General features: G+C 27.2%; 1 protein-coding gene across 2 annotated transcripts in view; it reads left to right on the forward strand.

Annotated features, from left to right (window-relative positions):
• The window catches only part of LOC111620980 (transmembrane protein 127-like), a 31,815-nt gene extending 17,961 nt beyond the window's left edge, over positions 1-13,854 (forward strand). Inside the window, exons 3-4 of one of the 2 annotated variants that reach the window (XM_023363007.1) lie at positions 10,787-10,957; positions 12,464-13,854. In XM_023363007.1, coding sequence (XP_023218775.1) covers positions 10,787-10,957; positions 12,464-12,810 — 518 coding nt within the window. In that variant the 3' untranslated portion in view covers positions 12,811-13,854. The remainder of the gene's footprint in view (positions 1-10,786; positions 10,958-12,463) is intronic. The other variant, XM_023363006.1, reaches the window with a different exon arrangement.
• Positions 13,855-14,795: the final 941 nt, after the last annotated feature.

Below are 14,795 nucleotides of genomic sequence, written 5' to 3' on the forward strand. Positions count from 1 at the left end.
ATTTTGAAATTTTTAAAATTAATTTAAGAACAACACTTAATACTAAATTAATCCAGAAATTAATACTTTTATACATAAGAGAGACATTTAAAAGCAAGTTACTTATTTTTTTATCATTGGTTCATTCTTTTTTTTTTTACAAAATCACTATTATCTGTAAATTGATGAAATATTTATATAATGACAAACAAAATTATATATTTGTATCATATATTTACTTTATCATTGTTGATTTAGCAATGCAATTTAATATATTTAGATCATTATTTCAAATTAATTTGTAGCTCTAATTTTCATAAATATAATAAATGTTTCAGGTAACTGAATTAAAATATGCTGCAGATCTTTGTTACAGTTTTTATTTTGCATGTTAATTTTCACAAGCCATCTGTCTTATCAAACTAACAATTGATAAATCGAAAAAATTTGTTGTTATTAATTTTTGTTTGAAAAATTTTTTTAGAATATTTTAAATTAGCCACATTTATTTATTTATCATTAATACAGGAAAATCTGTTTAAGATATTTAGTGTTGTATAAAAGAAATCTTCAATAAACACTGTATTACTTAAAATGAAAAATATTTATTACCAAGGTTTTTGATAAGGTACATCAATGGTAAACGTGTGATTCATGGGTCACAGGTTCATCACTGCTGCAGGTGGATTCAATGCGGGGACATTTCAAAGTTCCTGCATCGAATGTTTAGAAAGTATTAGGTTTTTATAAATTATAAATAAAAGTCTTTGATAGATTTCAAAGTTTTGCATATATAATGTGAAATCAGGGTCTTAAAACTTTCATGAAAACTGTTAAAGGCCACAAATTATGAACCTAGTTAGAAAAACTGTCATCAAATAAACAGCAGTAAATTTCCCATTAAATGAAATACTTGTTTCTGCTATAATGACATTCTTATTATTTTCTTTTCACTTATATAGATTAAAAAGTTAAATAAATTAAAATTTGTAAGTGTTTTTGTTGTTATTTTTAATTATTTAAATTAAATATTTCATTTGCAATTTGGAGTTAACAAATTTTGAATTTAATTTTGACCCATCTTTGGAAAAGGATTAGCCACTGCTGATCTACAGTATACACATACACAGAACTGCAGAATCATGCAATTAAGACTTTAATTAATATATACTGTACTTGTTACATCTACCACCACCCACTGAATTCCACAAACGAGAGAGAAAACCCAAATACATTGAGAGTAAGCCACAGATGTCCTTATAGAAAGACATCAAAATTCAGGAAAGGATGTATTTTACAAACTGAAATAGTCACCAACATTATTTATCTGCAAAAATTAAGAAGAAAAATTGTTAGAATAACAGGGATTTGTTTTACAGTTAACATAAATAAGATAAAATTAATTTGTATTAATTTATACGTACAGAATAAGAAAACTTTAATTTCATTTTTAAAAATTTACATAAAGGTTACCTATATAATGCATAAGAAATTTATTGTTAATCTGTAAATTTTCAGTGTTGTTGTGTGTCATCATCATTGGTTTGTGTTTCTACATTTCGACCTTGATGGAACAGCAACAGAAGTCAACAAAAATCAACCCCACTACCAAAGTCGAGATCAAATTTGACGTGAGTTACTTCTTAGTATCTGGAGCGGGAGCCATGGCAATACTTGCAGCCGCCGCAAACCTTCTCAGGCGGTATCCCATTATAGAGAGCCAAAGCACCCAAGGGCTCCTTGACGATGCAGACAACACTGAAACATTTTCTATCGAATTTCCTCACATGTCATCAACGTGGCCTTACAGAATCGAGAGTTCTCAGATGCAAAATTTATCTGCTCCCCCACCTTATTCTCCTTAGAATTAATTTTCTTTTTGTTTAATACAAAAGTGCTTAAATGAAGACAGTACTAGCATATCAGAAAAAATGGTTGTATATTTCTTAGCATTTTAGAATTCTATATTTATTTTAAACAGTCCAAGCCAAACTCATTAAGATTTTGTAATATTTGAAATCTCATCTTTATTTAATATATATATAATGTATAAATAGCTACATACTACAAAAATCTTCATTATTCTTCTGTATAAATATGTATTTTGTACATAACTAAAGGAATAATTTTACAGAGGCTCTCAGATACTTTGATAATCTATTAATTACTTAAGTTAGAAATCAAAAATAAAAAAAAAGTCCTTTTTTTATTTATACTGTTGAGAGTATTATTCAAAAGTTTATTCAATATTATTGTTGTTAAATAATATATAACCTTGTAAAAATTATTTTGAATATCGAAAAAAATTGTATCTAATCAAAAAGACGAAAGTTGTATATTACAATTCGTATATTTTTATAGTTAATGGAATTTATTATTTAATTGAAACAAATGCAAATATGCTTTATATTTAAGTAATATAAATTGTATATAAATGTATGTAAGATGATATTGTCAAGCCAAAGTGCCTTGATGTGAAATTAGAGAGAGAAATAATAAATGTTTATTATATATATAAATTCATATTTTGCTCATGTAATTTGCTTAATAAAATTTAATTTTGACAAAAAATTCCCTAAATAATGAATAATCCATATCTTATGCATAATTGAAGACCTTGAGGCAAGAACACAACTCTTCCATAACCTTGAAAAATTTGCTCTAAAATTTCAAAATTTGTTCCCTATTTTAACTCAGATTGCGGGCAATTAATAATGATGTAGGTTAAGATAAAATTTTGGGTGGTGTGAGAATGGAAATTTTATCTGTTGAATTTCTAGGAACAAAGGGCAATGTTCAACAAAGAAACAGTTATGTTCTTGCTGCAAGATCATCAGTTCTCCAGAATATACTGTAAATTAGACCTGTAACTATGGGGAGATTATGAAGTTTATGCTTCTAACACAATAAAGTGCTATAAATTAAGACACTTGGCGGGTTGTCTCATCTTTATTTAGTTGATACGTGTGAAAAAATTTACACGTTTCGGGCTTTTAAGCCCCTCTTCAGCCAACTAAAACATTAAANAGTTGATGGCCGTTGAATGTTGAAAGATTGTGACAGGAATAATTTTTAACAGCTGATAATTTATTACAGCTTACAAAGTCGTCATAATTTTTTTTAATCTGTGTAATTAATAGGAAAATCTCATATTTTCTATATTCCTGTTGTTTCTATCTTCCATAAAAGAAAATTTATCAATAAGTCAGTCAGCAATAATAAATATGTATTATATTTATTTATATTGCATAATTACATTTGTTTTCCTCAAGAAAAAGTAATGGTGAGAAAACTCTCAGTATTAAGCTTCATTTTGTGCAGAATTTATCACCTTGTCCATTGATGAATGACCATTGATTTCAGAACAGATATATTCTAAAAGCATTTCATAATAATATATTCCATTTGCTCACCAATTTTTTTTTTTTCATTTTTAACACATAGCCAATAAAGATCATATTGTTATCAACACCAAACTAAAACACTTGTGCTTTCTCTGAAAACTCCAGGCAAATTAAGTATGCTCAGAGTAAATTTGTGTCCAAAAGTAAATACAAGATGGCATGTTCCAGTTTCTAAAGTAAACATATTCTAAACACACTGTATCCTTGGATCTTAAAATTAAAAGCAGCCCAAGAGTCTTTCTTTACAGTAATTTACAATTTGTAGATTGTAATTTAATACAATGTCATTTAGTATGGATGTAAGCATATTTTGAAATTTTATATATACATGACCAGCAGATACTTACTATTCAGGTAATGGTATTGGAACAGACATATTTGAATTAACTTGGCTGCCAGAGGTCCCAAGTTATTTTCAGTGGATTGATTAAAATGGATCATCCTATATATATATAACACACAGTTTCATCCATTTCATTTATAATATAATAATCAAAATTACAATAGGTTAATTAAACATCCACATTAGATATATGATATGGATGTTTAATTAACCTATTGTGATTTACTTACATTTTTTTTTATACATATTTATGTGTACAATAGACGTAGCATGCATGACTTTATCCGTGCATTCTGCAATATCTATTATTAGTTAATTAATAAGGTAGTAATGAAAAAAATTATTATAAACAATGAAAAATTTATTTAAATTTAGTCTTAATTTTTTGACAACTATTTTTAAATATATTACACTGAAAATTGTATTTTCAATATTGTTATTAACATCTCTATAACTATTAATTTGATGAACATTCAGGTCTCATCAATATTTCATTTTATATTAAAATCAATTACAGGTTTAAACTTTTAATTAAATTTTGTGTCATAAAGTCATGTCTGGATGTAGTTCAAGCTTATAAAAGTCACTAATTATCTATTTGGAAGAAAAAAATGAATATATAAGTTTGTAAATTTCATTATACATATAAATAAATAAATATATTGAGAGATAATTGTATAATAAGTCATTCAATTAGTAATAGAAAATCTTATCTAACTTTGCAATAAAGTATTTTAGAAATTATCAGTAGGTTGCAGACAGATTTTGTAGTAGTAGATACAAAAATACTTAACATAAAATTTTACAATATTTTATTCAAAATTAAAAAGAATAATGTTCCATAAACTAGCACATAGAATCAAAAAACAAAGGTCGGGAACTTTATTTTAACTTGACATATAGATTTCAAATGGGACTAATTGGACCAATTTACTTTAACTGTATTGTACAATATTTAATTAAATTTTTTGTTAATAAAAAGTATATCTTTAATTGACAGTGTGAGTAGTTTAAGAAAGTTATATTGCATTGAATGATCACTTCATTTTCGTATAAAATGCACTAATCACTGAAGTTGCTAAATGATACCAATAGATTTAAAGATCATTTTTAAATAAAAATACAGAGCACTGTTTTTTTTTATTTTGGTATTAATTTTTGCCAAAATATAATTAAAATGAGGAATATCAAGTGTATTTTAAACTAGATATTTTGTTTTTCTTTCTTATTAGATTAATTGTAGCATGATTAAAAAGTTATATATTTCACGTATTAAATTTCAGCTTTGAGTCTCTTCTGTCTTCTGGATTGTTGTTGTTGCATATTTAATGATCAGTTTGTTTTTATAGACACAAAAGTAATTTACAGTTTATCTCGGAGAGTATCCAACTGGAAAAGCACTATTCTGAATCAGTAGTATAAGTAGTCAGTATAATCTATTGCTAATAGTTTTAGGGACAACTTATGTTGTTATGCATCTATTGCTATAAAGTATTTTATAAATTATAATAAAATCTTTAAATTTTAGAGTTCTAGTCTGTTCCAGCAACAATTTTTTTTTATAGAAATCCTATCCTNACGTTTCGGGCTTTTAAGCCCCTCTTCAGCCAACTAAAACATTAAAAGAGGATATAACATACATATAAAAAAATACACAAGTTTTGTAAAATTCATAAAAATATAAACATACCTATGCATACAAGTTTTTTTAAAAATTGAAGTAACAGCTAAAAGAAAATTCAAAGAAAGTATAGAAATAATCAAAAATCAAAATAGTATAAATAAAAATCCTAGCATCTCTATAAACTAAAACTGGTTAAAAATTTTATATTAATTATATTCACTAGATTCAAATCATTATTATTGTGATCAATGTGCTAATTTTTTCACAAACTGTAGTTAATAGGCCAAACTGGCTGGAGAAAAGAATTATTTTCAGTTTGTCCTTCCATATCTGGTCTTTATTTTCGTCTTTCTAATGCCATTCTCAAGATTAAGGAAGGAAGGCAGACAAATAACACTGGGAATCTATAGGTCTGTAACTTGAAAATGGCATTTTTTAAAATTATTAGAAATTTCATAACTAAATTTCTACTTTAATTTTTATTAACTCAGATATAATATATATAAACACAAAAATGTTTACAGTTCAAAATCAATAACTTTTGTTTGTAATTTTAATTTAATCAGTTATGGTTTAGATATATTTTTTTCTTGATTTTAAATATGAAAAACTTTTATTCTTTAGCTAATGTTTATTTTTTAGCAACAGCATTTTCATGGTAAAGAATTTAATCTCCCACTCTTCGCTGTGGATTCCAAATATGTTTGTATAAGTTATAATTTGCTAAAATTTCTTTCAGCTTTTCCTAATAATATACAGGGATTGTCAGCAGGATTCTCTGCCTCCCATGTATTTGGAACTATATTCTTCAATTTAGCTTCCTTCTAAACTTGTTTCTAACAGCGAATTAATGTTTTCCGAAAGAAAACTGAATGAAAAGACACGAATATGCGATAAAATTTTTAATACAGAATAAATTATTTTAAAATGATATGTGGCCTGCCCCTCAAAAAGATGCTCTCCACCTTCGCATTAGAATATATTGTAAATTTAATGATTGAAACAAATTTTATTAAATCATTCAGAAGATTTTAAAATATGTACGATACAATTATTACGAATAAAAACCATTCAACGAGTAGGAATTTTGTCCTGAAAACTTTTTAAGTTATAATAAATATAGTTTTATTTTATCACGATGATATTTCGTCTTTACGTTCATTGGCACAATCGTTGCCATGCAATTTGTGAGGCCCTGGGCTGGGGTGAAAAATGAAAAATAAGCAAAAATTGAAACAAGAAACGAATCTTGATCTTCGTGATTGATTAAAATTAAGGGAACTAAATTATAAAGGAAAAACATAAAATTAATATTAAACCACGCGAAAAGGGGAGAAAAATTAGTAAATTATATTTTTTTTAGACGAGACGAACAAAAAAAAAAAAAAAAGGAAATGTTAAGGTACAAGGTTCGTTTAACACCTAAGAAAATACGATGTCGAATTTTATTCGTAAACAATCGTCTTTCTCGGGAACCGATCTGGTCCAATTTCATCTGGTAACAGAGAAAGATTAATCTGGGATCGAAAAAGATATTAATAACCAATAAGGTAAAGATTTGCGAGACGGAAAGGTATTTAAGCCAAGGCTTGGTTCTTTGCCGTGGCGTCCCACCAGGCTATGTCCCTCGTTGGAATGCTTCTCGCAAGGTTCCATCTTCGTCCTTTGCCGATGTATCCTCCGAAAGTTAGACCTTTGTTGAGAGAAACTTCGGACATTCCGGTAACCACCTTCGCCGGACTTTTCTTTGAAGACTTTGTGATTATGAACTTTAAATTAAATTGTCTAAATAAATGGTTGTGTTGTTTGTAAACGAGGCATCGATCTCTGACTCAATCGCTCCCAAATGACGTTGACTGTTACCGCTCGGCAGTCCAGGCGGCAATGGAGACGATAACGATATCACATCATTATTTCGTTTGACATCCCACCTTTATCAAATGTACCCATGTTTGAACCAGAATGATTAAATTCGGACGTATCAGTCCCATCGTCACACAGTTTGGAAGAAGTTACAGCCAATCGACGACAGTTTTGTATCGATATACTTCGGGAAATCTGTTTATGCAACCCTCGAAATCCACATTTCCACGAGAGAAATAATTCTATAATAACGATAATCGGGAGTGTTGCGGAGAAACCAATCCCACAGAGCGATAGTTGATGTTTGATGATCCACCAATAATTGAAATATTCCTCGTCGAGTTCGGATTTTGTATCACTGTAATTAATTGGTGTATTGTTAGTGCTGTTCGGTGTGCAAAGTTCTCCGTTCGAATCTGTTTTATCTCTGACTTTCTTCTTATATTGTTTTTCTAAAATAAACATTTAAACAGTGTGTTGGTAAATATTATATGAATAAATAATCATTTGGACAAATTCGTATTTAAATAAAGACTATCAAACATATCGAAGCCCGATATGTATATAGAAACAACCAAACGATGGCCTTAAATAATTGGGCTATAACCCGCCTAATTTAATGATTAATACTAAGTTATTTGCTGTTAGAGGCAGAGTTAATAGATATACTGGTCATCAGTACAGTTAATGTCTTAGGTTGCCGATAGCTGGCGCGAGATTCGCTGTTAGACGATAAGTTTGTTTAGCTAATGTTAGTATGTAGTTTTACTGGCGTCTAATTACAGAACGATTCCGTAGCCGTAGTTCTGGTTTTTACCACGAGATGCCGCTAGTCTCGAGGCGTTCAGATAGCGTATACCTCATACTGTACTATGTGCTTGAAATTTTTTGTCGATATTTTAGCTTTAAAACAATACTTTATCATCGATAATTGGTTGTAAAGTATTCCCGCTACGTTGCTAAGAAATCGTTATGCAATATTCAATATCTTGCATAACGATTTCTTATTATATATTAGATATATTAGATAATACTTGTTGTTATTGCGATAAGCACTTCTCAAAAGGAAATCTTACTAACAAGCATGTAGATTTAGAACATAAGCAAATCCTGGTGGAGGAAAAGTCTATATTCTGTTGGAAGACTTCATGTTCTGAAGGATTTTCTACTCTCCTTCGATTACGTGAACATCTGGAGAAAGTACTGTACCTGTACAGTACATAGATTTGCCTGTGAAATTGAGAAGCTGCAATTCAAAACTATGATGGGTAAGTAAATTCTCTTCTGAAATTTAAAAATGCTGTATTTAATTAATATATCTTAAAATAATTGTTTTCATGAATTTTAACAGCTCATTCAGTAGTAATTAAAAATGTACTGTATTTGACAGATTTCTACGAATGGAAAGTCACAGATAAGTTGAGAACCAACTAAAATTAACTGTGTCGTACTGTCTAAAGATTCATGAAATTTATAAATTCTACTCGTGCGGCTCTGGCACATGGGATCATGACTACGCTCAGTTCAGAAATGTACTGTACTTACAAAAGGAAAACATTCAATAACAAACAGATTGTGCATATGAAAATGTTTCAAATGTATAATTTTCAATAAATCTTTTTCATAAAGAAAATATCTTTCTTATGAGTACTGTGGCATTTTTTCTTAGCTAACGTTCAAATGAATCATTGCAGATCTGTTAAATCAGGCTACAAAAAGTTCACTAATATTTGAGTGACGATGAGAATTTGTTGATGGATTTAAACTACCAATTCAAAAGACTTTACTCAAATTANAGTAATAGAAAATCTTATCTAACTTTGCAATAAAGTATTTTAGAAATTATCAGTAGGTTGCAGACAGATTTTGTAGTAGTAGATACAAAAATACTTAACATAAAATTTTACAATATTTTATTCAAAATTAAAAAGAATAATGTTCCATAAACTAGCACATAGAATCAAAAAACAAAGGTCGGGAACTTTATTTTAACTTGACATATAGATTTCAAATGGGACTAATTGGACCAATTTACTTTAACTGTATTGTACAATATTTAATTAAATTTTTTGTTAATAAAAAGTATATCTTTAATTGACAGTGTGAGTAGTTTAAGAAAGTTATATTGCATTGAATGATCACTTCATTTTCGTATAAAATGCACTAATCACTGAAGTTGCTAAATGATACCAATAGATTTAAAGATCATTTTTAAATAAAAATACAGAGCACTGTTTTTTTTTATTTTGGTATTAATTTTTGCCAAAATATAATTAAAATGAGGAATATCAAGTGTATTTTAAACTAGATATTTTGTTTTTCTTTCTTATTAGATTAATTATAGCATGATTAAAAAGTTATATATTTCACGTATTAAATTTCAGCTTTGAGTCTCTTCTGTCTTCTGGATTGTTGTTGTTGCATATTTAATGATCAGTTTGTTTTTATAGACACAAAAGTAATTTACAGTTTATCTCGGAGAGTATCCAACTGGAAAAGCACTATTCTGAATCAGTAGTATAAGTAGTCAGTATAATCTATTGCTAATAGTTTTAGGGACAACTTATGTTGTTATGCATCTATTGCTATAAAGTATTTTATAAATTATAATAAAATCTTTAAATTTTAGAGTTCTAGTCTGTTCCAGCAACAATTTTTTTTTATAGAAATCCTATCCTGGACTGGATATATATAATATGACACTTCCAAACCTAAATCCCAGTGAGAAAAATATGTAATGCTTTGTAAACAGTTCTGGCTTAGTATATATACAGTATTATGTTCATATCTTATCATTATATTAATATATCAGCACTCCAATACTTTTGGGGTATAGTTTATTCTGAATTTTTATTATTTATTAGCATTTAACCTTTTTCTATGTGTTGTTTTCTTTTGTAATTGTTTTTATTTTGTAATTTATTACTGCGTTCTTGCGCATGCAACATTTGTACAAAGCAAACGTTATTTAAATTCCTTTTATGTTCAATTTGTGTTTTGCCAGTAGATCCTGAAGATGGCCTTTGAAAGGTCAAACGTTTATTTTTCTCATTGGATTTTAGGTTTGGAAGTGTTGTTGTATAACAATTTTTTATTTATCAAACATATTTATTTGCTGGAACAGGCTAGAACTCTTTAAATTTTACACTTTACTCCAGTTTAAGAAATTTATTAATCTTTTTTATAAAATTTAAATATATTTATTTATTCGGCATATTAATAACCAGAGTAATGTAATAAATTTTACATTAAATGACAAAAAATTTCAAGAAGTTTTTTGTCTTCTTGAAATTTCTGTATTTTACTAGATTTAATCATAATTTTAAGTAAGATTATTAAATGAATTAGTATATATTGTATACAGTAGGACTGTTTAGAATTTGTATTACTTTTATGTTTAAATTTGTACATATTGTGTTTCATGATGATTTATATTAATGAGAGAAAAATTATATTTATATAAAAATAAGAGAATTTATATACTTAATATTAGTTTTCTTCATTTCAAAATAATGTTTTTCTATTGATTTAATTAAAAATATAAGTTAACTTAAAATTTTTCCGATTATCTAGAAATGAAATATTGTGTAACACCAGCCATCGTAAATGTGATAAGAACTGTTATAGCTCTTTGTTTTATTGCAATTTTGACTACCCTTGTCCAGTTCTTTTTTGATACCATAGGAGTTAGAAATAAGTGGTTGAAAACAATAAGAAGAAATTCTCTCTTTAATATTCTAACTGGTAAGTTTTATTTTGAAATTTTTAAAATTAATTTAAGAACAACACTTAATACTAAATTAATCCAGAAATTAATACTTTTATACATAAGAGAGACATTTAAAAGCAAGTTACTTATTTTTTTATCATTGGTTCATTCTTTTTTTTTTTACAAAATCACTATTATCTGTAAATTGATGAAATATTTATATAATGACAAACAAAATTATATATTTGTATCATATATTTACTTTATCATTGTTGATTTAGCAATGCAATTTAATATATTTAGATCATTATTTCAAATTAATTTGTAGCTCTAATTTTCATAAATATAATAAATGTTTCAGGTAACTGAATTAAAATATGCTGCAGATCTTTGTTACAGTTTTTATTTTGCATGTTAATTTTCACAAGACATCTGTCTTATCAAACTAACAATTGATAAATCGAAAAAATTTGTTGTTATTAATTTTTGTTTGAAAAATTTTTGTAGAATATTTTAAATTAGCCACATTTATTTATTTATCATTAATACAGGAAAATCTGTTTAAGATATTTAGTGTTGTATAAAAGAAATCTTCAATAAACACTGTATTACTTAAAATGAAAAATATTTATTACCAAGGTTTTTGATAAGGTACATCAATGGTAAACGTGTGATTCATGGGTCACAGGTTCATCACTGCTGCAGGTGGATTCAATGCGGGGACATTTCAAAGTTCCTGCATCGAATGTTTAGAAAGTATTAGGTTTTTATAAATTATAAATAAAAGTCTTTGATAGATTTCAAAGTTTTGCATATATAATGTGAAATCAGGGTCTTAAAACTTTCATGAAAACTGTTAAAGGCCACAAATTATGAACCTAGTTAGAAAAACTGTCATCAAATAAACAGCAGTAAATTTCCCATTAAATGAAATACTTGTTTCTGCTATAATGACATTCTTATTATTTTCTTTTCACTTATATAGATTAAAAAGTTAAATAAATTAAAATTTGTAAGTGTTTTTGTTGTTATTTTTAATTATTTAAATTAAATATTTCATTTGCAATTTGGAGTTAACAAATTTTGAATTTAATTTTGACCCATCTTTGGAAAAGGATTAGCCACTGCTGATCTACAGTATACACATACACAGAACTGCAGAATCATGCAATTAAGACTTTAATTAATATATACTGTACTTGTTACATCTACCACCACCCACTGAATTCCACAAACGAGAGAGAAAACCCAAATACATTGAGAGTAAGCCACAGATGTCCTTATAGAAAGACATCAAAATTCAGGAAAGGATGTATTTTACAAACTGAAATAGTCACCAACATTATTTATCTGCAAAAATTAAGAAGAAAAATTGTTAGAATAACAGGGATTTGTTTTACAGTTAACATAAATAAGATAAAATTAATTTGTATTAATTTATACGTACAGAATAAGAAAACTTTAATTTCATTTTTAAAAATTTACATAAAGGTTACCTATATAATGCATAAGAAATTTATTGTTAATCTGTAAATTTTCAGTGTTGTTGTGTGTCATCATCATTGGTTTGTGTTTCTACATTTCGACCTTGATGGAACAGCAACAGAAGTCAACAAAAATCAACCCCACTACCAAAGTCGAGATCAAATTTGACGTGAGTTACTTCTTAGTATCTGGAGCGGGAGCCATGGCAATACTTGCAGCCGCCGCAAACCTTCTCAGGCGGTATCCCATTATAGAGAGCCAAAGCACCCAAGGGCTCCTTGACGATGCAGACAACACTGAAACATTTTCTATCGAATTTCCTCACATGTCATCAACGTGGCCTTACAGAATCGAGAGTTCTCAGATGCAAAATTTATCTGCTCCCCCACCTTATTCTCCTTAGAATTAATTTTCTTTTTGTTTAATACAAAAGTGCTTAAATGAAGACAGTACTAGCATATCAGAAAAAATGGTTGTATATTTCTTAGCATTTTAGAATTCTATATTTATTTTAAACAGTCCAAGCCAAACTCATTAAGATTTTGTAATATTTGAAATCTCATCTTTATTTAATATATATATAATGTATAAATAGCTACATACTACAAAAATCTTCATTATTCTTCTGTATAAATATGTATTTTGTACATAACTAAAGGAATAATTTTACAGAGGCTCTCAGATACTTTGATAATCTATTAATTACTTAAGTTAGAAATCAAAAATAAAAAAAAAGTCCTTTTTTTATTTATACTGTTGAGAGTATTATTCAAAAGTTTATTCAATATTATTGTTGTTAAATAATATATAACCTTGTAAAAATTATTTTGAATATCGAAAAAAATTGTATCTAATCAAAAAGACGAAAGTTGTATATTACAATTCGTATATTTTTATAGTTAATGGAATTTATTATTTAATTGAAACAAATGCAAATATGCTTTATATTTAAGTAATATAAATTGTATATAAATGTATGTAAGATGATATTGTCAAGCCAAAGTGCCTTGATGTGAAATTAGAGAGAGAAATAATAAATGTTTATTATATATATAAATTCATATTTTGCTCATGTAATTTGCTTAATAAAATTTAATTTTGACAAAAAATTCCCTAAATAATGAATAATCCATATCTTATGCATAATTGAAGACCTTGAGGCAAGAACACAACTCTTCCATAACCTTGAAAAATTTGCTCTAAAATTTCAAAATTTGTTCCCTATTTTAACTCAGATTGCGGGCAATTAATAATGATGTAGGTTAAGATAAAATTTTGGGTGGTGTGAGAATGGAAATTTTATCTGTTGAATTTCTAGGAACAAAGGGCAATGTTCAACAAAGAAACAGTTATGTTCTTGCTGCAAGATCATCAGTTCTCCAGAATATACTGTAAATTAGACCTGTAACTATGGGGAGATTATGAAGTTTATGCTTCTAACACAATAAAGTGCTATAAATTAAGACACTTGGCGGGTTGTCTCATCTTTATTTAGTTGATACGTGTGAAAAAATTTACACGTTTCGGGCTTTTAAGCCCCTCTTCAGCCAACTAAAACATTAAAAGAGGATATAACATACATATAAAAAAATACACAAGTTTTGTAAAATTCATAAAAATATAAACATACCTATGCATACAAGTTTTTTTAAAAATTGAAGTAACAGCTACTCCCGATATTTTCCAGTAACATCAGCTTGTTCACAATATTTTTTCCTTTTAGCCAACTATAATATTAGGGGAGTATACGACATATATACAAACTATACATCAGTTTTACAGAATCTATAAAACTATCTTCTATTAAGGCATACCTTGAGTACGGCTGTTATTAAAGTTGTACACAATTGATTGTACCTTTTACTTATAAAACAGTTCTATAAAATCCTTGATCTAAAACATACATTGGACAATAATTATCAAATTGGTATACAATTGATTATTCCTTCTACTCATAAATCTGTTTACAAAATCCTTATTTCCTTTAATACGCGTTGACAATATAATACAAATTTACATAACTTCTACAATATAAATTTACATATCTGACATCTACTATATTTTTTTACAATGTATGATTGTTGATTTATTTAACATTTCAATATTTAATATTATAGATTATTATTTGAACTAATGATATTACAATGTCTTGAAGTTGGTAAACATTATTTAATATAAATTTACATATTATTTGACTCCCATTATAACATTACAGTTTTTTGTTATTGTTGATTTATTTAACAGTTCAATAATTATTAATTAGCACATTGATCACAATAATAATAATTTGAATCTAGTGAATATAATTAATATAAAATTTTTAACCAGTTTTCGTTTATAGAGATGCTAGGATTTTTATTTATACTATTTTGATTTTTGATTATTTCT

Source organism: Centruroides sculpturatus, unplaced genomic scaffold (genome assembly GCF_000671375.1).
Source record: "Centruroides sculpturatus isolate CEXI.00-Female unplaced genomic scaffold, Cexi_2.0 scaffold252, whole genome shotgun sequence".
Taxonomy (NCBI): Eukaryota; Metazoa; Arthropoda; class Arachnida; order Scorpiones; family Buthidae; genus Centruroides; species Centruroides sculpturatus.